Source organism: Arvicanthis niloticus, chromosome 24 (genome assembly GCF_011762505.2).
Source record: "Arvicanthis niloticus isolate mArvNil1 chromosome 24, mArvNil1.pat.X, whole genome shotgun sequence".
NCBI lineage: Eukaryota > Metazoa > Chordata > Mammalia > Rodentia > Muridae > Arvicanthis > Arvicanthis niloticus.
In genome coordinates, this window is record NC_133432.1 from 31038596 (window position 1) to 31061917 (window position 23322).

Genomic DNA, 23322 nt, shown 5'->3' on the forward strand with positions numbered 1-23322 from the left:
ACAAAGCATGTCCCCGCATGATTAATCGTGAGCACCTGTCACTGGCTTTGCTGGCCTCTAGACAGCTCGAGAGCACTATAACTCATGTGGACACAGGCTCACACGGGTGACAAGGCCTCATTATACTACAAGATGCTGTGAGAAGGTGGCCTAACTGCTCTAGACAAACAGGCAAGAATTATGACTCAGACTCTTAGTGGCTCTTGGGAGGCAAGGGAAAGCCAGGGCACAGCCTTTGTGACATAGATGGGTCATACCCTCTACTTACTGTTTCTTCTGAAGGTCTCTCTGCTAGACAAGTAGGTATATTTTTGTGGCATCATCATTGTGGTATGTGTCTGTCCAACCCATGAGGAAGATGGCTTCCAACAAAGAGGCCCAGCCTGGTTCAGCAAAGACCTGGACCACAGGTACTTAAGGACTCAACATGCCTGCTCCCCATCCCCAAATTCTGCCCCATGACTGTAGGTATGGGCTCTGCCCAGCAGCAGGAAACCTTTTGGACCACAGGCACAAGGTGAGGCCATGGTGAATGGAGTCCTGGGGCTGAGCATACAGCTCATGAAAGCTGGCTAGAAGAGCACCTCAGCCCCAAGAGCTCAGCCTGGCCTGGATGGATGGAGTGACAGGGAAAGATGGAGGGGAAACATCCATGTTCACATCACTACACAGCTTGTCTCCAGTGGCCCTGTCTTACATAAGCATCTCAGAGGGTCTCAGCCTAGATGACTTGAAGTGGCCTGGACAGCAGTTGTGTTAGAACCTCCTTGGCCACCTGGGCTCAGCCGTAGCAGGGACGCCTGGGAGACTGACAGGCTGCGTTCAAGCTCTGTTTCTACTGCTTCCCTGCAGATCCACCAGGGTTCAAACTCACCTTCTGCAAACTGAATGAGAGAACAGAGACCACACCTACCCAGGACAGGTCAGGCACTGCCTGGGGTGTGCTAGGAAGAGTGTTGCAAGTAGAAAACTCACGAACACTGGTTTCTATAGCCACAGATGATGATGAGGCCCTGTATCTACATCATCCCTCTCCCCATCCGTCAAAACTCAGAAATCCCCTCAAATCACTGCATAAGCTTCTCACTGCATAACACTCACCAGGGCACAGTGGAACATTGCTGTAAGTGTCTGTCTACATGACGACCTAACTGTAGTGTCAGTGAGCCTCCTGCATGACTGTCTACCTAACTGTAGAGTCAGTGAGCCTCCTGCATGACACTCAGCCACAGCACTTCAGCACAACCAAAAGAAAGCTGGCAAGTTAGATGGTAACACAGTGGGGACCTGAGCCCTTGAACTCCTGACCCTAAAGAGCCCCATCAAGAGCAGAGGGGCTTTTGGGCAGTGCTGGGAAGCCCAGTGCAATGAACACTGAACGGAGGACACACCTAAGATCTACACACATACCCCAGGCACCCCGCCAGCCCCTTAGCCACAAAACCAAGAGAAGAATTATTAGCCCGACAGGACAAAGAACAAGGCTAGCACAGTGAAGAGGGCAAGGTTCCCGACACTGTAATCAGATCCTGTCCAAAGGTACTGAGGATGCACAGACAGGCCCTGACAGCCCCATCCATATCCATGATCAATGGTGCCTGTGAGCTGTGTGGGATGGGTGAGGAGGAGAACAGGCACAGCCCAACGGCTCACAGCAGCCGGCTGTGTGAACGTACACACCAGCGCCTTCTTTGAAGATTCCCTACTGCTGCCCACTAGGCAAGCCACCCACCAAGCAAGAATCTGCCCAACTACAGCTGCACACATGTTGCAAAGGAACTTTCCCCTCCTGTCCTCACCAATCAGAGAGCTGCCCAACACCAGGAATGCAGTCCCCAACACAGCCCGACAGAGACATGCTCTCTACTTCGACAGAACATTCACCTGAGTGAAGGCTCCCAGGTCCTCCCCACCTACTGAACAGGACACATCGTTCACCCATCCATCCCTCCTCCATCCACATATCACCTGTGACATCCTCCCCAACCCATACTCCCCACTACCATCCTCCACCCCATCTCCTGCCACTCAAAAACACCAGTCCCCTATCAGATGGAAGTGCCAGTCACCTCTGAGCTTTCACCTAAATAGAGAAAAGAGGAAAAACAAACAAAAGAACAAATTCAGCTGTATGGGAGAACACACACACACACACACACACACACACACACACACACACACGGCCAGCAGAGGCTACAAAGGGAACTCCAGAGAGTTCCAGATCAGCCTAGGAAATATACAAAGACAATATCTCAAAAAAACAGAAGAATGTTTCAGCCTAATGAGTTCAGAACCATGCCTGACCAGTTAGGGATCAAAGTGGTCACATTTCAATGGTAGGAAGCGCTTTTCCTGCTCCTGGCTGGTCGGAAACTCTAGGGTATGACATCATCTGACCTTCCTAGACTCAGATGATGTCTGGCTCAGCCTCCTTCAATGAGGCACATGATAGCCCTGCACCTCACTCACACAGGTATCAGGTCAGAGCCCTGCCTAGCAGCCTTCCCAGAGGCATGGTTCTGTCCCACATATGCCAGGGCCTACTGAGGTAACTACAGCAACAGGCAAAGGCCCAACACTAGCAGCTCCTCAGTGCTCCAGGGAGGCAGACCTATGGGAACGCTCTGGTTTCCAGGCATGGGTCCCTGACACCAGCTTACTAGCACGGCTACTGCCGGAAGACACAGTTGACTCGTGCACCAGGCTGGGGAGGTGCTGCACACTTGAGTGTCCTCATGAGCAGTGGCATTGCCATGCCATTCACAGCAGAAACATGGGGGCAGGAGGGGCAGGGGGCACAAAATCTGTCTTCTAACAGCCAGTGGGCATACTTTTCCAAACAGCAAAACAGGGGTGGGCAGTGTAGGGGTATAATAAAGAACATGTTTAAAGCCACAAAAGCAGCAAACATTTGTTTACAAGGTTCAGACATGATCAACAGCTGGGCTGGAACAGTGGGCAAGGACACAGCATAATGGGAGTGCAGGCTGCTGGCCTGTATAGCTGTGAAATATGACCAGAACCACAGTATGCGACACCATGACCTGGGGTGGGTCTGATGATCTGCTCCTCCCCAACTACACATCACACATCAAAAAACAAAACAAACAAAAAACAGGTGCCTTGCTGGTTCTGTGGAAAGCCTGGCTAACCCTGTGGTGCCCTCTGTAGCTCTCTCCTTCCCATTTCATTAGAATCTGCTTAGCCATCTTAAAAGGCCAAGGAAAAACATTTGGCCTTTCAGGGTCTCCTTGTCCCAGAAACAAAATGGTAGAAGCCTGCCCTGTAAGCTCAGGGACCATCCACCCAACCATCCATCCAGTGCCAACCTAGCCACCTCCCCATACTGAGGTCAGGTTCCATCTGGAACCTGCATTAAAGGGAAAGGCACAATCATGACCCAGTACACAACAGGCTGGAAAGACAGGGACTTGGCTCATCTCCTGAGTGACTCTCCACCCTAGCAAAGTAGCAACTACCTTAATCTAGGCCATCTCAGTTTCAAGGCTCAGGTTGCGTGGACTTCACAGTAACTGCTGGCTCCCACCTTACTAAGACAGCCTCTGCCCCCAGCTCACCAGCCAGGAACCCTGGGAACCCAGCCCCAGACCCCACAGCTGTTGCCTCTCCTCTCCTCAGCTCAACAGCCTAGCTCTTCAAGACTCACAGGGCAGGCACAGCTTAGCCAGCTCTATGAGAAGCCTGTTTCCAGGCTGCAGAAGCCACACAGAACAAGGGGTCACAGGTCCCACGTGAACCCAGGCACAGAAGGCCAGCACACAGAAACCCAAAGACAATCCATCTTGTCAAAACATTCCCAGGAAACAGAGACAGTACTGTAGACCAGGCCTCTCCTGTCTGAGATCTGCTGACTAGGAACCACAGCATTCTACAGAAGAAAGCAAACCACCAGACACATCCATGGAATGTCCTGAGGTTACAGCTGTACTGACTCAGAAGACCTTCCCCCTTCCCCAGGACTGCCTGCCCCTGGTACAAGACTCTAGTCTCGAACCTACATAACCACAGGCTGACTCAACCCAAACTGGCAAACACAAGCCAGGAATATTAGGAAGTGTGCCAGTGGTCCCTTTCTCATGGATCTTGGGCAGACATGGGTCTTAGCATGCCTGGTCACAGCAGCTCACTACTGAGTGCAAGGGAAATGTAGACATGTTTCCTTGCCTTTAGTAGTTCATTCCATTTCACAGTCAGAGGAAAATGAAGAGGATCACCAGGCAAGCGTTCAAGCTTGAATTCCAAATCACTTTTCATGCCCGTTTCATCTGACAGTGGCTTTGAAAGCAAAAGGCAATCTTTATCATGTGAGCTTTCTAAAGTAAATGGATGTGATTATGTCCAACACAACCAGATGCTTCTAGAAGCCAATTTTCAGAGTGACATCAGCACTCCAATGAGAACCCTTCCTTCTGGCTAGTAATGAATGATAAACCCACTGTCTCTCTAAGATGACAAGGCTACAGCTGGATCACCCACAACAGCAGGCTGGCTCCATGCTCCTCCTAGACCTGTCCATGCAAAGGTCAGTCACTTGGTACTAGGTGCTCTTACCCCGGTGGCTGCACACACCCTCCCTCTGGCTCTGCAGAAGCCATTCCCACTTGGCTCAGGTAGGTCACATGCACATGGGATGACCTTGGGCAAACCATAGCAACTCCACCTTCTGTCAGTACAGGATCTGGATGAACACCCAGCCCAGTTTTGGTGCGAGAAGGGGATCAGGTGGATGGTAGCCACAGGAAAGCCTTTCTTATTCCACAAAGACTCAAAGAAAACTTCTCCTTTGTGTCTTTGGACATAAGGCTCAACCTGGGAAGGCACTTCAAAATCACAAAGTTGTCCAGATGGCCAGCCACAGGGCAAATGGACAAGAGCCCAGGCCAGTGTGAGAGAAGACCACTCATGTTTAGCTTTGGTCTCTGGCTTCTGGCAGAGCCCTAAAATTCTTGGGCTCTACTGGGTGACAGGTCTGTCTGCTGATATTCGCTACAAGCTAGTGAGATAAGATAAGCTAGTACAAGCCCCACAATGCTCAGGTTGGAGTTGGTCACAGAAAGACTAGAAAGCAGAGGGGAGAAGCTCCTGACCCCATCCACTAACTTGGGAGCTGGGCTATGGAACCTTCACAATAGGATTTAATACTTTGAGATTGGTGAACGTAACTGAAAAGAGCGGTGTCCCTGCCTGGAATACGCCCTGCTCTGAGCACCGACATTCGGTTGCTCCTGGGCTGGATTCTTCAGAAGAAACCAGGAGTCTCAAGGGAGACACTCCTGATTTCTGAAAACCCCTGAGCCTGAGGAAGGGTTGGTGGGATGGGAGTATGGGTGACCTGGGGATCTGACACTTGCGACTGACTGAGCAGACCCTAGTGTCAGGGCAGACACATAAAGCACACAGCTGGTGTAGGGCTTGGGAAAGCGGTTCTAGAAAATGCAGGAGGTGTGTGGTGTTGGGAGGACAAGGGCATGGCAGGCCGCTGGGTCTACGAGCTGCCCCTGGACTTCCTACTGAACCAAGTAACAAACACACCCGCTGCTCATCTCAGGGTGTGATTTTATCACTTGTGACTAAGAGCATAGGCCAATAGAATCTTCACATCTATAGGCACACAAGGCTGCACACATCACACATGCATGCATCCAGGGGCCATTCAGAGTCCACACACTGCCTGGAAGTTGCAAGGCCCCTGATCGAGGCACGGACCCAGTGGTGAACGACACTCAATTAGAATTTGCAGAGTGGCTCCAGAGTCTCACTGCTATGTGGCATGTAAGTTAACAACTGCTCCCAAGTCTCAGACAGTGAGGCACAGCCACGGCTGACACTGTGACTTGTGTGCACGCAGTTTATAAATGTGTCTGCCAGAAGCACTCATATATAGAGGTGGGTGGAGTGAGAGGCTTCAGGTCACCAAGCATACTGACCTTCAAAGGGACTGAGACAGCTCTCAGAAACCCTTGGCTAGAGCTCAGGAAAAAGCTGTTAAGACAAAAATCCAGCCCTTCCCCTCCAGCCTTCTCCTACATGCAAGCAGCCTGCACTATCCACAGACCTATCACCTGCTGTCTTTAGCAGAGCTACACCCTAATAAGGCCTCCATTATACCCTGAAAAAAGTTCTTGAAAAGTATCCAGCCCCAGGTACTATGTAACAGTAATGGAAAATAGACAAACACACCAAGTAAACAAGTAAACAAGTAAACAAGTAAACAAGTAAACAAGAAGGAGGCACACAGGACTCAAACTGCCTGGAGCAAACACAGTCAGACACCCCCAGGCCATCTACCTGCTGGTGATGCTGTTGTTCTTCTCCTTCAGTGCGAGCTCGCGCTGCTGCAGCTCAACCACGAACCGAGAAAGGTCCTCAGGAGTCCTGATGGGTAAAGAAGACACAACACACTGAGTTCCTTCTCTCCCCAGAAATGGACCACACAATGCACATAAAACAGAAACCCAAAGCCGCACCATCCACTGTCGGTTCAGAGGTCTGCGTGAGTTCATTCTCCATGTACAGAGTAGCAAGTACTCAGAGCACCAGGTCCAAACACCTTGGTGGGTAGGCTACTTTCAAAATATACCTTACTGACTCCTGAACGGAGGTCACTCAAAGGGAAGACCCAAAGTCAGTTCCCAGAAGCCATGTTTAGAAGAAAGGGAAAAAAGGCTGGGTATGTGCTGGGCTAGCAAAATGACTCAGTGGGTAAAAAGGCACTTGGCACCAAGCTTGAGGACCAGAGTTCAATCCCTAGGCTCCATATGAAAGGAGAGAACCAATTCCTTCAAGTTGTCCTCTGAGCCTCACATGCACACATACATACATACACACATACAACTAATTAACTAATTAAACAAAATGGAATTTAAAAATATTAAGAATAAGCTGGGTGGTGGTGGCGCATGCCTTTAATCTCAGCACTTGGGAGGCAGAGGCAGGCAGATTTCTGAGTTCGAGGCCAGACTGGTCTACAGAGTGAGTTCCAGGACAGCCAGGGCTACACAGAGAAACCCTGTCTCAAAAAACAAAACAAACAAATAAAATATATATATATATATATATATATATATATTAAGAATATACAAAGCCAGATGTGATGGCACCTGCTCTGTACTGAGACTGACACAGGTCTATGCCTAGGGCTCACTGGCCAGCCTGACCTACTTGGTGAGTCCCTGACTAATGAGAGCCTCTTACCTAAAAAACATGTTGGATGGCATCAAGGAACAACACCCAAGCTTGACCTCTGGCATCTAAACGTGTATGCACCCAGGCATGCACACACAAACCTTAACTTTATTCTAGCTATAAAAAATAGGAAGACCACATAACAGTACCACTGTGCCTAGAAAATAAATGCAAAGAGCACCACCCACAGCCTGGCACGAAGGCAGGCTCAGATGACCTCACGTGGTCCGCTGCTTATGCAAAACAGATGAGACAGAAAAAGGAAAGAGCCAGTCATGAGTTGCTATGCACATGTATGCTTCCCAGCCCTCCTCTTCTCACCTGTCTCAGTCTACAATAACAGACCTGGTCGCTATTGGCTCATCTTTCAGTGAGAAACCTGACAGCCAGATACTGCCTGGGTGCACAAGGCCCACTGCGCCCATGAGTGCAAGTAGACACGAGGTGCGCCTGGTAGTCTGACTGGCGCACAGCAGGATGCATACTCTTAATTTCATGGTTTTTTAAGAACAGTGTGAACATGCCCAGATACACATGAGGGCAGGGGGTGAAGCTGTCTGCTTTCCTCGTCAGCTATGGCCACATGAGAACAAGGCAGGCTGAAGTCCCTACCCAATCGTTTAGAAACTCCTGCAGCTTCACCCAAAAAGGCAGGCTCTGTGTGCTGTGCTGATGAAAGGATTGAGTCAGGCTGCACAACACAGAAAGCACCCAGAGACACCCCACACACCCGTCTACTCATACCGCACTCTCAGGCTTTAGGTCAGCCTGGGAGAGTCTACAGAAAAAGGACACTGAGCCAGGAAAAGGCCGCTAACTCAAAGACCTAGAATTGTCATGAGCAAGACACTGGTTAGTCACGGGTGCAAATGAGCTGCCCATCCAACTCTTCATTGTGCAATGGACTGACCTCTGACCTTACTACAGCCCTGTGTTCAGAGCTGGAAAGACAGCTCAGTGGTAGAGTACTTGCCTAGTAGGCATATGTTCTAACACCAGCACCAAAACAAATACATTGAGAATCTCTCTTCTTCCCCTCTCTGCAACACGAGGTCGTAAAGAAACAATCATTGAGAGGGGATGATGAACATTCACCAGCACTGGACCATCCACTTGTAGACCGATGAAACGTCAGTTCCGGTCCCCAAAGCCTCACCAGTGAATCATCTGGCAACCCAAGTAGGCTATAAAGTTGTTCTTGGCAGAAGATCAAACAAGTGTACCAGGAAAAAGATGCCCAAGAAAGAGCCAGGTACAAACTGACTCTGAGCTACATACAGAAGATTGAATAACATGTATGTTCCGTTATTCACAGACTGCGCCCTAGTGAGAAATGTGAATCAGTGAAATTGTGCTTGTCCAAACTGATGGGGACAAACAAGGGTCTCTTCTATGCACTGTGTGAATTTTGAAGAGAATTTTCAGTACATGTATATGTAAGTATAAATAAATCCCACCCAAAAAAAACCATTAAGAAGAAAAGGAAACAAGGGAGAAAGGCATCAGAAGCACCCAGCTCAGAGAAGAGGACACTAGCTGTGTGCTGTCAGCCTGGCACGAGCCCTGGCACCAGGATGAAAGGCACGGGAGAGAGTAGGGGTGAGGAACAATCCTTAAGAAGCCCTGGGAAGCTGAGGTGGTGCTGGCATATACCTGTAACCGCTGTACTCGGGGAATGGGGAGGCACAGAGACCAGCAGACTGCTTGACCCTACAGGAAGTGAGGGTGGCAATCAGCCTCTGCTACCTATGCTGAGCCTCGTAGGCATAGGAGAGGGCATAGGAGGCATGGGAGAGGGCTTTCAAGACCTGTGGAATCACAGGGGACTCATCCATAGCCACAGCCTTCGCCTTATATGTGGCCCATGGCCTGCCAAGCGCTGGCAAGTGTCTGTGCTTCAGAAGCCTCCTGACCTGTGTGGTAAAGCTGCTGAGAGATGCAGCAAGGCGCTCGCTCGCTCGCTCACTCACTCACTCACTCACTCACTCACTCGTGAGGGATTAGCAAAATGCTTTCAACTACATGGCGTCCTGCAGAGTGCCACTGTGGCCTAAAAATACCACTGCCAGTCTAGTCCAGCAAGCGTGACACTCGCACTTCGCAACTACAAAGTGGAAGGCACTCAGGGTCTCTGGGGCCTCCAACACATGGGATGACAAGGGAGTGACAGTTCCAACTGCAGTCCAAGCTGTGGCATCTGCTGCCGAACCACCGTGGCTTCAGCTGCACGGCCTTTCATGGTCTGATGGGGGGCTCTCAGGGAGAGGTCTCTTTGTTCCTTGAACAGCTGAATTGTGACACAAACTCAGCTGCAGGCACAGAATGCTGTGGGCCTGAGCCCGCTAGTTTATTTCTGAGGCAAAGACAGTTCCAGCCCCAACCACAGCTATTTTGAGTTCTAATAGCAGGTGCCATGGCTCTCACTGAAGCCATAAGTGCTGGTTTCACAGTGTCTGAAAGACACCCAATCCTGAGGACACCAGTGTTGAGAATGAATGAAGTGGCAGCAGCCACAGACCCAATTAGCAAACGCCAGGCCATGAGCTCTCTTCCAAGGTGCCATTCTTTCCAGAGAATAGGAAGCCACAGGGCTGAGACCATGGTCCAAAACTGCGGGGACTGGGCTTCAGCCAGGGCCCAATCGAAAAGGAAGGGGAAGGAGGGAACACAGCTTTCCCCCACTCCCACCTAGATGGGTTTATTGTTCTTGCAAAAAGTATGCCAAGTCCGGAACAGAACACATTAGACAGTAAAAACTTCTGCTAAAAGCTGAAAGGATGATAGGCACTCACAGCTCTGGAAATATGGAATCAGATTTCTCTAGCTGATGTAGGGGCTGCAGGCCTGGAACTGATGGGCCACTGCATGGAGGTCTAGGACAGGGGACAAGCATGCATCACACAAAATAAACACTGCAGAGCAGCCAAGCACTACAGAGCTACCTATAGTGCCATGCCTGCTGCCCACAGCTCTAAGGCACCCAGCAGAGTTGGACTATCAGGTACTGAGGCCACAGCCACTAAGGCTCCGGAGACAGTCAAGAGGCACAAGTCTGTCTTGTTGTTGGAGCTCAGGACCATCCTGCGACAGCCAGGCTATGAAGTGGACAATTATCACTCATCCACCTTCCAAAGCTGCCAGTTCCAAGCATGTAAAGGAACAGACAGTTCCTCTCCCTAAGGAAGGAAGGCAAAGCAGGGCTGGCTGCTGTCTTGCGCAGAGGTTTGCCACAGCAGCAAAGGACCAGCAGGCTCTTGTCACATGACATCCCTCCTCCTTTTTGGAAATGAGGTCACACAGATGGCCTGGCCAGGGGGACAGGAAGGCAGATGCTGTTCCAGTTTACAGCCATTACCACATTCCCTCCTCAGGCCCCTGCATGTCCCTTCCCCAGGGTGCTTCTGTGGTGTGCACACACAGCTTTCCTGTCACTTTAGGTGTCCTGTCACCTGTCTTTAGCTGAGCTTGCTCCAGCCTACATATCTACAGGAGTCTCGTTATCTCCCCCTGCTCCTCAGGGTCCTGCCTACACCATGACCCTCCCTAGACCAAAGCACAGGCTCACACTCCAAGCCCATCCCTTCTTAAATATTTTGCACCACAAAAATAAATTCAATAGTAAGTAACCAATGGCTACTTATTTCAAAGTTTAACCTTATGAAGCAGATGCTAGCTAAAATCTCTTAAAAAAAAAAAAAAAGCAAACATGCTATTCCCATGACAAATTAACACATGGAAATCCAACTCTAACCATTTATAACCAAGCAATCAGACCACTCCTAAATGAGGCTCAGCTACATATAACAAATCACTTGCATTACAAATGAGGCCATTACAGGAGCACTGGTGAAATCGGGTTGGGGGGGGGCGCACATGCTGCCATGAGAGTAGGGCTTTCTATCTAAATACTCAAGGCTTGTGATTCGATCCCTAAAGTTGCTTAAGAGAGAAATCAAGAATCTATGTACCTAAGTTATTTGGTGGAGGCAGTGGGAGAACAGGCTCTTACTATCTAGTCCTGGCTAACCTGGAATTCACCATGTAGACCAGACTAGTGTCGAACTCACAGAGATTGGCTGCCTCCACTTCCCAAGTACTGGGATTAAAGGTGAGTGCCAACATACCTGGCTTGTATCCAAGACACTTTAACTTAAAGAGAAAGAATAAAACGCAGGCTGAGGAGATGGGTCCTTGGGCAAGGTGCTCACAGAACAAGCATGACAATCTGAGTTCAGCTCCCCAACATGCACCAGCTGGGCACAGCCAAGCAGACCTATAACTCCAGGACAGAAAGCTGAGACAGAAAAATCTCTGGTGTTCACTGGCCAGTCCGTGCAGACAAAACAGCAAGTTCCATATTCAGGAACAGATCCTGTCCCCCAAAACACTAAGACGGACAGCAAGTGAGGAAAACACCTAATGTCAATTTGTGGCCTCCACACCACCTCGCCTGGACAGAAGTGTGCATTGTACACACACACACACACACACACACACACACACACACACACCCATAATCATCTCCAAATCCCCGCGTAGGAGTTTTATCTTGCATTCTTCACAAACCATACCCAGAAGACACATTCATGACTCCAAGCTTTGTGTCAGAGGCAGATCCGATTTGATTGTGTGACCTGTGACCTCAATCGTTTAAGGTGTTCCTATCCACCAACAACTTTCCCACGATTTTCCCCTGAGCCCTTCCATGGCACTCACTCTACACAAGAGCGGCTTCTCTGCATACTGCTTTGTAGAGAGCTTTCAGTCTGTCTTCAGTTACAAAGCATGCGCACCTGGCACCCACCAGCACCTCCTGGAGCAAGACTGCATGAGCAAGGCCACTGCTGGCCCAGAGCTCAGAACGATGCACACTAGGGGAGCTCGCTTGGGGTGAGCGGCAGGCAGAGCCAGGGTGAAATGGAGGAGGCTTTGTGTCCTCAAAGGAAAGGATGACAAGCTGTTTCCCTGAACCTGGTGCTCTCTGATTTTGCTAGAACATCTGGCCACTGGGCTCTAGGATCTTCCTGTGTCTTTTCAGAGCTCTGGGGTTATAGGCAGGCACAGAACAGCCACCACCAGCTTTTTATGTTCGGCCTGAGAATCAGAGTCAGGCTGTCTATAGCCCCAGAGCTCTGAAAAGACACAGGAAGATCCTAGAGCCCAGTGGCCAGATGCTCTAGCAAAATCAGAGAACACCAGGTTCAGGGAAACATCCTGTCTCAAAAACTAAGGTGAGAGTGACTGACTGAAAGACACTGCTGACCTTACAATGCACACACACACAGATATACATGCACATGTACACACACGTGCACACACACAGATATACATGCACATGTACACACACATGCACACACACGTACACACACTCACACACATACATGCATACACACACACAAAGACACACACACACGGATACACAAATAAGAGAAAGAAATAGGAATATAATCACATATGCCCTGCAGGAAGCAACTTGGAGCTGCCAGAGTGCCAGAATTTGCCAGAGCCAGCCTAGGCTATCGTAGGCAGCACTAGTCAACCCAGGAGGTCACTCAGGGCCATGGTCCTTCCAGAGCCTGTGCCCTACTGTCCTCACAAATCCAACCCCAAGCACAGACCAAGTCCAGACAGCAAGAAATACAGAAAACAGAAATGTGTTCATGGGTCTCGTTGCTATTCCAAATAGACAACGCCACAGTCATCAGGGGGCTGAGGCAATGAACTGAGAACTTCACTGGGAAGCCGGGCACCACAGGCAGCCTGAGCTGCCCTCATACAGGCCTCAGGTCCCACACCCAACCAGTTGACCCCTACAGACTTAGCTGCTCACACTCCAAATGAAGTTGTGAGAACAAAGCACTCAGTAGAGGGTGTCACTGTGACAGCTCTAGGGGGCTGCAAGTCAGTCAGCACTTCAGGACATGCTCAGTTGGAAGACAAGGAGCAGTGGCTGTTCCCTGGCATGAGTGTGCTGACAAGAATCATACAGAAACTGACAGCACCACACTTTCATGCCAGCGACATGGCTCAGAGAGTAGAGGTGATTGCCACCAAGCCTAATGACCCGAGTGATTCCCTGAAATGGTGACCTGAGAGATCCCATGTGGTGAAAACAAAGAATCAAGCCTTCATGTTGTCCTCTGGCTTCCATGTGTGTGTCATGTCACAAGTGCCTTCACACAAGTACATAAATGCAATGTGAGTGCACACTGCTGTCCCCCAGCCTCATTCCAGGGTAGGCAGCTATGGTTCCAAGCATCCTTATGCACTGACCCCAAAGCACTGATGAGAAACATAAGCAGAGAGGTGAGAAGACAGGGCATGGTGACAAGACTATGCCTTGGAGCTGGCCAGGATCAAGCTCAGGTCCAGCTAAGCCTTAGCTTCCTGACCTGGGAAACAGGAATGATACTGCCTTACCTGACTCCCTCACAATGGGGACACTGGGCCATCGCCGCCTTTGTGATCCCTGCTGAAGCTGAGTTGCCCAGGACAATGCACAGCACTGTAATCCAGCCCACACCACCTCAGCCATCATGCTGGCCCTGATGGACACAGGCCTGACAGCTCTAGAACATGCAGAGGAGAGGAAAGCTGCCCAATTACAGAACCAGGTTGAAAAATCACCAAGGGTCAGGCTGGTGGGCAGATACTGGAAAGGAAGGAAATGCTGCCACCAAACCAAAGGTCAACTCTGAGCACACGGAGGAGGGAACATCTGCTTCAGCACAGTACTTACAGAGGACCTACATGCTCGTGAGAGAGGGGAGCAACCTCCCAGCCCGGGGGCCGGGGGGGTACATCAGCCTGTGATCAGGAGGCTGAGGCAAGGGGATTCCAATCAAGTTCCATGCCAGTCTGACATACACAAGTAAGGCCCTGTCTCCAACACATCTAGGAGTGTGTGTGTAGCTCCCTGCTGAGACCATGGAGACAGTGCTGACAGAACATGTGTGTGTGTGGCTCCCTCCTGAGACCATGCGTACTGTGCTGACAGAACATGTGTGTGTGTGGCTCCCTCCTGAGACCATGGGTACTGTGCTGACAGAACATGTGTGTGTGTGGCTCCCTCCTGAGACCATGGGTACTGCACTGACAGAACATGTATGTGTGTGGCTCCCTCCTGAGACCATGGATACAGTGCTGACAGAACATGTATGTGTGTGGCTCCCTCCTGAGACCATGGGTACTGCACTGACAGAACATGTATGTGTGTGGCTCCCTCCTGAGACCATGGGTACTGCGCTGACAGAACATGTGTGTGTGTGTGTGTAGCTCCCTCCTGAGACCATGGGTACTGCGCTGACAGAACATGTGTGTGTGTGGCTCCCTCCTGAGACCATGGGTACTGTGCTGACAGAACATGTGTGTGTGTGGCTCCCTCCTGAGACCATGGATACAGTGCTGACAGAACATGTGTGTGTGTAGCTCCCTCCTGAGACCATGGGTACTGCACTGACAGAACATGTATGTGTGTGGCTCCCTCCTGAGACCATGGGTACTGCGCTGACAGAACATGTGTGTGTGTGTAGCTCCCTCCTGAGACCATGGGTACTGCACTGACAGAACATGTATGTGTGTGGCTCCCTCCTGAGACCATGGGTACTGCGCTGACAGAACATGTGTGTGTGTGTAGCTCCCTCCTGAGACCATGGGTACTGCACTGACAGAACATGTGTGTGTGTAGCTCCCTCCTGAGACCATGGGTACTTGCGCTGACAGAACATGTGGCATCTAGAGTCACAGATACTCACTATCTTCTGGAGCTGGTGATCACTGGGACCACTGGGACTGTTAATATGTTTCCATTATAAGCACAGTGATAGTCCAACCAGGAAAAAGGACTGGGTGACTAAAGTGAGGTAGTCACTTGACAAGCCATTCAGGAACAGTCTCCAAGAGGGTGACACTGAGGCTAGGACAATGGGTAAAGTGACTGCCACTAAGACTGGATGACTGGAGCTTGACCCCCCAGGACCACATAATAACCAGACACAGTGGCACCCACATCTGTAATCCCAGCACTCCTACAGGAATACAACAGGCAGAGACAGAGAATGCCCCAAAGCATGTGAGTACACATAAAAATAAAATTTCAAAAACAAACTCCTACCACAGCACTTGGAAGCTTGCTTCAAGAGAGTCATGGGTTCCAGTCAGTCTGGGCTACATAGTGAGACCCTGACTCAAAGGCAAACACAAGGCAAGGACATGGCTCAGTTGGCCAGCTGCTTGCCTAGCATGCATGAAGCCTTAAGTTCCACCCCCAGTATTGCATAAACCTGGCCTGGTGGCATGAAGACATTTGTGACCATACACAGAGTTCAAGGCCTGTTTAGACTATATAAGATCCTTTCTTTAAAATCCCGACTAACCCTATACAGCTCAGGAAGAGCTAAACAAGAGTGCTTGTCCTGCTGTGTCTAGCTGGCCCGGCAACCTGGATCCACCTATGAGCAACTAAGGAGGTATGGGAGAGCAGCTCTGCTGGGTGGCTAATGTCCCTTCATGTAGCAGAATAAATGACTGGCGGCCATGGCAGCTAGAGGCCAGCAGCAAGACAGCATGCTTCCTAAGAAGGCCCGAGGCTGCTGGGCTGCATAGGTGCCAGGGCCCACTACTGCCACTTTTAAGTGACCCACTGCCCCGTGACACTCCCACACCAGCCACCTAATGTCCACATCTCATTCAACTGTCCACAGTCTAAAACACAGCTCAACTGCCTCAGAGAAACGAATTCCACGGGTCCCCAGACACATGTAAATAAAATGAAGAAATTTCAGATTTACAGTTGCTGCCTCCAAATTCTTTCTCCCAGCTCAGGAAGGATTAAAAGGACTTCAAAGCAGCCTGGGTTCCAATTAAGCCAGTGTGACCACCCCAGGGATGCTGGAATATTCCTCTGATTAACAAGAGGAGTTCTTTGAACTGTTCACACTAAAAAAAGCTCTCAGAAGCTCTCAAACAAATGCCTCAGTTCCTCTCCCACATCCGTTGCTCTGGAAGAGCTGGCGTCTGATGCTACTATAAACATGCAAAAATGTGGCTCCAAACAAACTTCAGGGAGGAAGAGCCAGGAAGCTCATCCCTCACATAACTCAAGAGCACACTCCTTACAATGTCCACATAGCAGGGATGAAGACAAGAGTGGGAGTGATTGACAGGTATCCATCAGACTAGGAACAAGCCCAGCTTGCCTGCCTCCCCCACAGAGGACCCGAAATGAACTCAACATGAGAAACTTACCCACACTGGACAGTGGTGTCTAAGGACAAAAAAGTAGGTTAGACAAGATGTGTCCCCTACAGGTATTACTGCGGACAGCAGATGTGTGGGCAGAAGTAGACTTATTTGGAAGCTGATCAGACTTCAGGGATGTTGGGTTATCAACCTGTTCCACACTTGACAGGACTTTCAATATTAAACAGAAGGAGAGGGAACCTCCTATAATAAATTTAGAACTCCCGACCCACTCACCTACCTACCAGAACTTGTCTCAGTGAGGGAAGAGTGAATTAAAAATCAAGTGCACCTGGCTTCCAGGGAAAGAATCCAGGGAAACGCATCGGCTGAACAAAGGACTTGGTGGATGCAGAGACCCAGAGAGGTGCCATCATTAGTGACGCGCTCACTTTGAACTCACTGAACAGCACATGGAAGAGAAGGTCTCAGAACTTTGGGGAGGCAAGCGCTCCATCCATACAGACCAGGGCTGTGAGCCCAGGCTGCTCTATAGCTTGCTGTGTGGCCCTAGGCTAGTTATTTGGCCTTTCTGAACTCTAGTTTAATCTAGCCCAGCTTAGGTGAGAGGAAAAGGCAAGAAAGCTACATCCTGATCTATGATACTCGCTCTAGAAACAAAAAAACACCTCTGATTTTCATCCCTCTGGCCATGAAAGTGGAGGGAAAACAGAAACTGTATGGAGCTCAGAAGCAAGAACGCAGGCAGACAAGAAAGCAGGACCACACCCCCACAGCAGAAGCACTCAAGGGAAGTCTAGGCCAACAGGAGCAGGAAGCTCGGCACAAGTCTTGTGCCAGGTGACATATTAGAGAACAAATGGCTGACAGCTTAGGCTAGAATGTGATCACATGTGCTAAGACAGTGGTTCTCAACATGTGGGTTGTGACACCTTTAGGAGTGGCATATCAGATATCCTACATATCAATATTGACATGATAACAGGAGCAAAATTACAATGATGAAGTAGCAATGAAAATAACTTTATGGTTGGGGGGGGGTCTCCACAGCATGAGGAGCTGCATTAAAGAGTCCCAGTGTCGGAAAGGCTGAGAACAGCTGCTCTAGGTGGATCCCTGGGACTGTTTGAGAGAGAAAGCACACATGAGCGAGTTTGTGCATGCACATGTGAGTATATGTCTGAGCACAGGTGTGAGGGTGCCTATAGAAGCCAGGAGAGGGCACTGGATTCCTTGGAGCTTCGAGCAGACTCACAGGCTGTTCTGAGCTGCTTCACGTGGGCACTGCAGATGGAGTGCTAGTCCTTGCAAGAGAAGCAGCTGCCTTTAACCACTGAGCCATCTCCTCAGCCTCTGAGCCTTACAACTTTTATTTATAGCCCAGCAGTAGTGGCACATGTCTTTAATTCCATCACTTGGGAGGCAGAAGCAGACAGATCTCTGTGAGTCCAAGGCCAGGCTTGTCTACACAGTGAGTTCTACAAGAGCCAGGGCTACACAGGAAAATCCTGTCTCAGAAACAAAACAAAAGATTATCTATGTATTTACTTATTGAGAGAGAAAGAGAGGTGTGTGTGTGTGTGTGTGTGCCCGCGCACGCGCATACATGTGTGTATGCATACACATGCCACACAGCCTGTGTGGGTTTATGTGCACCCCCACCTGGCTACCACATTTAGTGCCACAAAAAAGGGTTGGGGGAAGATAAGCAAGGACCAGCAAGACATGGCTTTGAGTAAAATTAAGGCACTGATTCCCCCAAGATCCTCTGAAGGGTGGAGTGCAGAGCTGGAAGGCACACACATGGAGGCAGAACGCTTGAGACAATGCATAAAAAGGACTGCTTATAGACTTGATGTCACATCACTGTGGTGGCTGGAGGCAGTATGCCTCAAGACAAGCTGTAAGGTACCCTGGGACTCTCAGTAGGAAGTTACAGCCTTGGTGCTGAAGTCCCCTGGTCTCCAAAGCACTCTCATGCCTCCTTGTGGAAAGCTTCTACCACCACCAAGGGCTGGATGTGGCTCCACTGGCAGAGTGCTTACCAACCATGTGCTCACACCAGGCCTGGCTCCAAACACTGAGAAAAGTTTGTTTTGTGAGCCCAGTACATAAAAAGTCTGTACCTATAACCCCAGTGTTCAAGAAGCTGAAGCAGGAAAGTAATTTGAGGCCAACCTAAGGGATACAGCAAGTTTCATACAAGCTTCAACTGCAAAGCAAAATGGTTTTTCAAAAGGCAACAGGATGCTGCCACCTTCACAGGAAGGAGAACTACATGCTTCGGTCCCAGCCTGGCACCTGCTCACCCCTCAGCCTCCCTGCAGACAGCACTGGACCATCTAGTGGAGTCAGCAGGACTCAGCTCAAACCTGGAGGAGTTCCTGACAGCCCCTGAGAGAAGTCTGCAAGACCTTACTGAGAAAGCACAAAACCCTGAGTTTGAACCCTCAGTACCCAGGCAATCGGCCAAGTGTAGCCATGCATGGCTTTAACCCAGCACTGAGCAAACAATGGAAGATACAAAACTTTGCTGGGTGACCCCATCCTACCTCCAGATTCAGTGAGACACCCAGCACTGGTTAGTTCTATCAACATGGCACAAACTGGAGACACTAGGGAGGAACTAGCTATCAAGATTGTCCCATATCTTGGGACACTGTCTTGATTGATGACTGATGTGGAAGGCCCCAGTCCACTGTGAGTGATGACATCCCTAGGGGGTTGGTCCTAAGATATGTAAGAAAGCAGAGCAAGCTGATCAAATCATGAGAGTAAACCAGTAAGCAACATTCCTCCATGGTCTCCACTTCAGTTCCTGCTTCCAAGTTCCAGCCCTCGCTTCCCTCAACGATAGACTATAACCTGCAAACCAAATACTCTTTCTGCACCAAAGTTGATTTGGGTCATGATATTTATCACAACTGAAAGCAAACTAGAACAGACCCTATTATTAAAGAACAAATGAAAGAATGATAGAGCAAGTTCCCCCCCCCATCCTCCTCTGCTCCCCATATGCATGTACGCACAAGTATATACATATAACTGCAGGAGCATATACCACAAAGCAACAGACAGACAGACAGACAGAGACAAGACAGACAAGACAGAGAAACATGGGCTTAGTGCTGTGTGCTATTGTACCTGCTCCTACAGTCCCAAACACTGCCTGAGGAGTACGGTGAGTCTAAGCTCCAGGATTCACTATTCCTATTGTGAAACATTGCCCTCTGGGCATTACCATGGGCAACAGCCATCACCACCTTCATTAAAATAGCTGTGACCACCTACAAGTAACCCTTACCTGAGATCCTAGCCATTTCCTCCTGCACCCCCTCCCAGCTGTGTGGACTCTGCCCCAGCTGCACTCGATGCTTGTGGTCTCTGGGTCTCAGGAGGTAGAGTCCACAAAGTGTGGAAGAGTAACTGAAAGGGGCACCCCATCTCTGCAGCTATAAAAACATCTCCTTTCTGCTTAGTGTTCATGATTTCCCTAATCTCTGGCTCACTGGGAGCTCTTCCTTCATAGAACTCTCTTCCTGTCTCTGTATCGTTCCTCTGGGAATACTCAGGGCAGGGTCTGAAATCTCCCCTTGCATAGTTCCCATGTCTGCTAAGTTCCTTTATCTGTTTGGTCAATGACTCACCAACGTGCAGCTCCCTCCGTGTTCTAGTTTCATTTCTGTACTGTGATGAAACACTGACAAAAGCAATTTAGGAAGGAAGGGTTTACCTCAATTACAATTCCAAGCTAAGAGCCATCGCTGAAGGGAAGTCAAGTCAGGAACGTGAAGTCTCACATGCACAGCCAAGAGCAGAGAGTAAGCACCTAGATCTGGACCCATGCTTGCCTGCTCTCAGCTAGTTTTCTCCTCTCTAAACTGTTCTGGATCCCTAGCCTAGAGAATGGTGCCACCCACAATGGGCTGGGACGTCTATACCAATTAACAATGAAGACAGTCCCTCAGAGATGTGTCCACAGTCAAACCTGACCTAGGTAACTCTTCCCTAAGACTCTCCTCCCAGGCAATTTTGGGTCACATCAAGCTGACAGTTAACACTAACCAGCACACTTGAATATGGAGTGAGCCTGTAGACTCACCCTGAAGCAAAGGGAGCTGAGAGGCCTCAGGTTGGTGTACCATGATGACCTCCTCCATACAGCCAGAGTCTCTAGAAGAAACGCTTTCATCTCCTCAGAGGATGGCAGCTTGCTGGCCAGAGTCAATGCCAAGTGAGATGGAGATTAGTAAGCTCAGCACCGCCATGTACAAGCTCACCTCATCATGTACCATGTACCAACCACAGGGGCTGGAGGCTTCTCTCTCTGCCAGGCTGAGCGCATGGCAGCCCCACCATTACACTGGTGTCTCCTGGGCTCTGCTAGCCTTATAAACTCAGTGCCAGTTACAAATCACTCTTGTTTGCCCCGTTCATGGCCCACCCACCTGGAGGTATGTGGCCACTGCTCCTAAGCACAGCTGAAAGCCACACGTCACACACGGGCTGGCTCTTGGCTTTCCCTTCTCCCAGATTAGCATTCAGTTCTCTCAAGTCAGCAATGTCCATTCCCAACTCTCCTATAAACCAGCCTCCCTTTGTCCCTTGCCAAAGGAGATTTCCCTTCTAAGATAAACTTTTCTTCAGTTTGGAAACTGAGCAACAGGAAGACAAAAAGACATATACAATAGATAGACACACCACACACACACAACGCTAGGCATGGGGGCTGCTGAGATGACTCCACAGTTAAGAGCACTGGTTGCTTTTCTAGAGCAGGGCAGCCCACCATCTGTAACTCCAAGTCCAGGGGATCTGATCCCTCTTCTGTCCTCCTTGAACATAGGACACACACATGCTGCATATACATACATGCAGGCAAAACATCCACACACATAAACTAACAACACAAAAGTAAATAAAAATAAATTCTTGGAGAAAAAACCCAAGTAGGCATAGTAGCACATGTTTGTGATTCCAGGACTGGGAAACAGGGACAGAAAGATCCCTGAGGCTTGCTGGCGGGCCAGCCTAATCACCAAATTTCAGGCCAGTTGAGACTATGTCTCAAAAGGACAGAAAGCATTAGTAGACAACAACAATTAAGACTGTGCCATGGCCTCTGCAAGTAACACACAGAAATGTACTTGCACACGTGCCCAGACTCTAAAGCAGATACTAGCACATCAAAGAAAAGTGAGTAGAGCAACAAAAACCAAGTCAATCACAAAGCAGGCGGTTTCTTATACACACACACACACACACATACACACACACGACAACTGGGTGGATGCGCCTCAGACCTGCCCTAGATGTTCTGTAAAAATAAAGATGGCGGGACACTGGCCAGGTTCACTGAATCTCTTCATTTGACAATCCTTGGTATATTCCCGGAATTTTCTCCCTCGGCCAACTGTTGTACACCAAGACTTTCTATAAAGAGATGATGTTCATTCATTCTGATTTATTAGATGCTGACCTCCAACTTCTTTCAAGCAGGATTAACGGCTGTACGTAGCAATGCTGTCTTAGGTTCCAATTGCCTTCTCCCGTCTCTGCTCTGATGCTGGAGGAAAGCCAGTCTCCTCCTCACTCTGCCACTGCCCTAAGTCTACCTCAAGCCTCCACTTGAACGCCATCAGTAGAAGTTACCAGAGAGTAAGTCTGCCATCTCAGACTGTCATACTGCACTCTCAAGCTGGATGGGAGGCTTAGAGCAAACGTGAACAGAGTCACCTCCATCTTCCTCCATGGAGGACTAAGCTAACACATACTCATGGGAAGGACACCACACTCTTGAACCAGAAAGCCTGGGCAAGAACCTTCAGTAGCATCCAGACTTCTAGATTGCTCTTTGGTGAAGAGCCACATGGTTCCATGAGACCATCAACCCAGATGAGACTCAGTAAGAACTAATTATACAGAACTAAGTTAACTAAAGAGGGAAGGCTTACTGAGGCCATCTGTGGGCAATGTTTTTATATTCTATGTTCTAAACACAGAAAGAAGCAATTCCTTCTTATACTTTTTAACCTATAACAGAATATTTAGAATCTGTTCCTCTCTGAGGTCCTCAAATTCAAAAACCTCCCTCATCTTCCCCCTTTACATGGCAGGATGGCAGATAGCTATCAGCACCTGGTTTAGATTCTTCCTACAGGCTGGAGAGATGGCTCAGAGGTTAACAGCATTAGCTGGTCTTTCAGAGGATCTAGGTTCAATTCCTAGCATCCACAAAGCAGCTCACAGCTGTCTGTAACTCCACTTCAGGGCATCTGGCACCTCACACAAACATACAAGTGGGCAAAACACCAATGCATAAAAATAAGTGAAGCTTTAAAATAAAACTCCCCCTGCACTGGGAGATGGCTCTCTGGGGGAGGGGTGCATGGTGTGGGAGGGGTAATGGATAAGTCTCTAACTCAAGCACACCTCTGGAGAGATGGGGAATGAGAGGTTGACGCAGAATGCCCAAGACCTCACAAGCACTCAATCTGGAGTTCCCAGTGGTAATGACCTGTTTCAAAGAAGGTGGCAGTCAAGGACCCCTGAGGCTGTCTTCTGACCCACACATGCGTGGTCTAAAGTACACACCCACACAGACATGAGAATATGACCATCGTACACTAAGGACAATAAAATAAATCAATAAAAGGTATAAAACACACAGAACAGACACTTTTTTCTCATGTGGAAAAAAGCACAAACCACTCAGAACATGACGAGGAGCTTGACAGACACTAGGGAATCAGTCACTGAGCAGATGTGGATTAAAATCCCAGGCAGACAGCACTTCACACCCACTGAAATAATTACATAATTGCCTTAAAAAATAAAAAACACAGCCTTGATGAACTGATGCAGAGCAGATGGACTCTCGAGGCTACAAAAGGAACACCAAGTCAGTGATCTCCC

The 23322-nt window shown here is 49.3% G+C and overlaps 1 protein-coding gene across 8 annotated transcripts in view; it reads right to left on the reverse strand.

Annotated features, from left to right (window-relative positions):
* The window catches only part of Mad1l1 (mitotic arrest deficient 1 like 1), a 314433-nt gene that overhangs the window by 242324 nt on the left and 48787 nt on the right, over window positions 1–23322 (reverse strand). For all 8 annotated transcript variants that reach the window (XM_076923499.1, XM_076923497.1, XM_076923502.1 and 5 more), the window contains one exon: window positions 6310–6396. In XM_076923499.1, the coding sequence (XP_076779614.1) occupies window positions 6310–6396 (87 nt within the window). The remainder of the gene's footprint in view (window positions 1–6309; window positions 6397–23322) is intronic.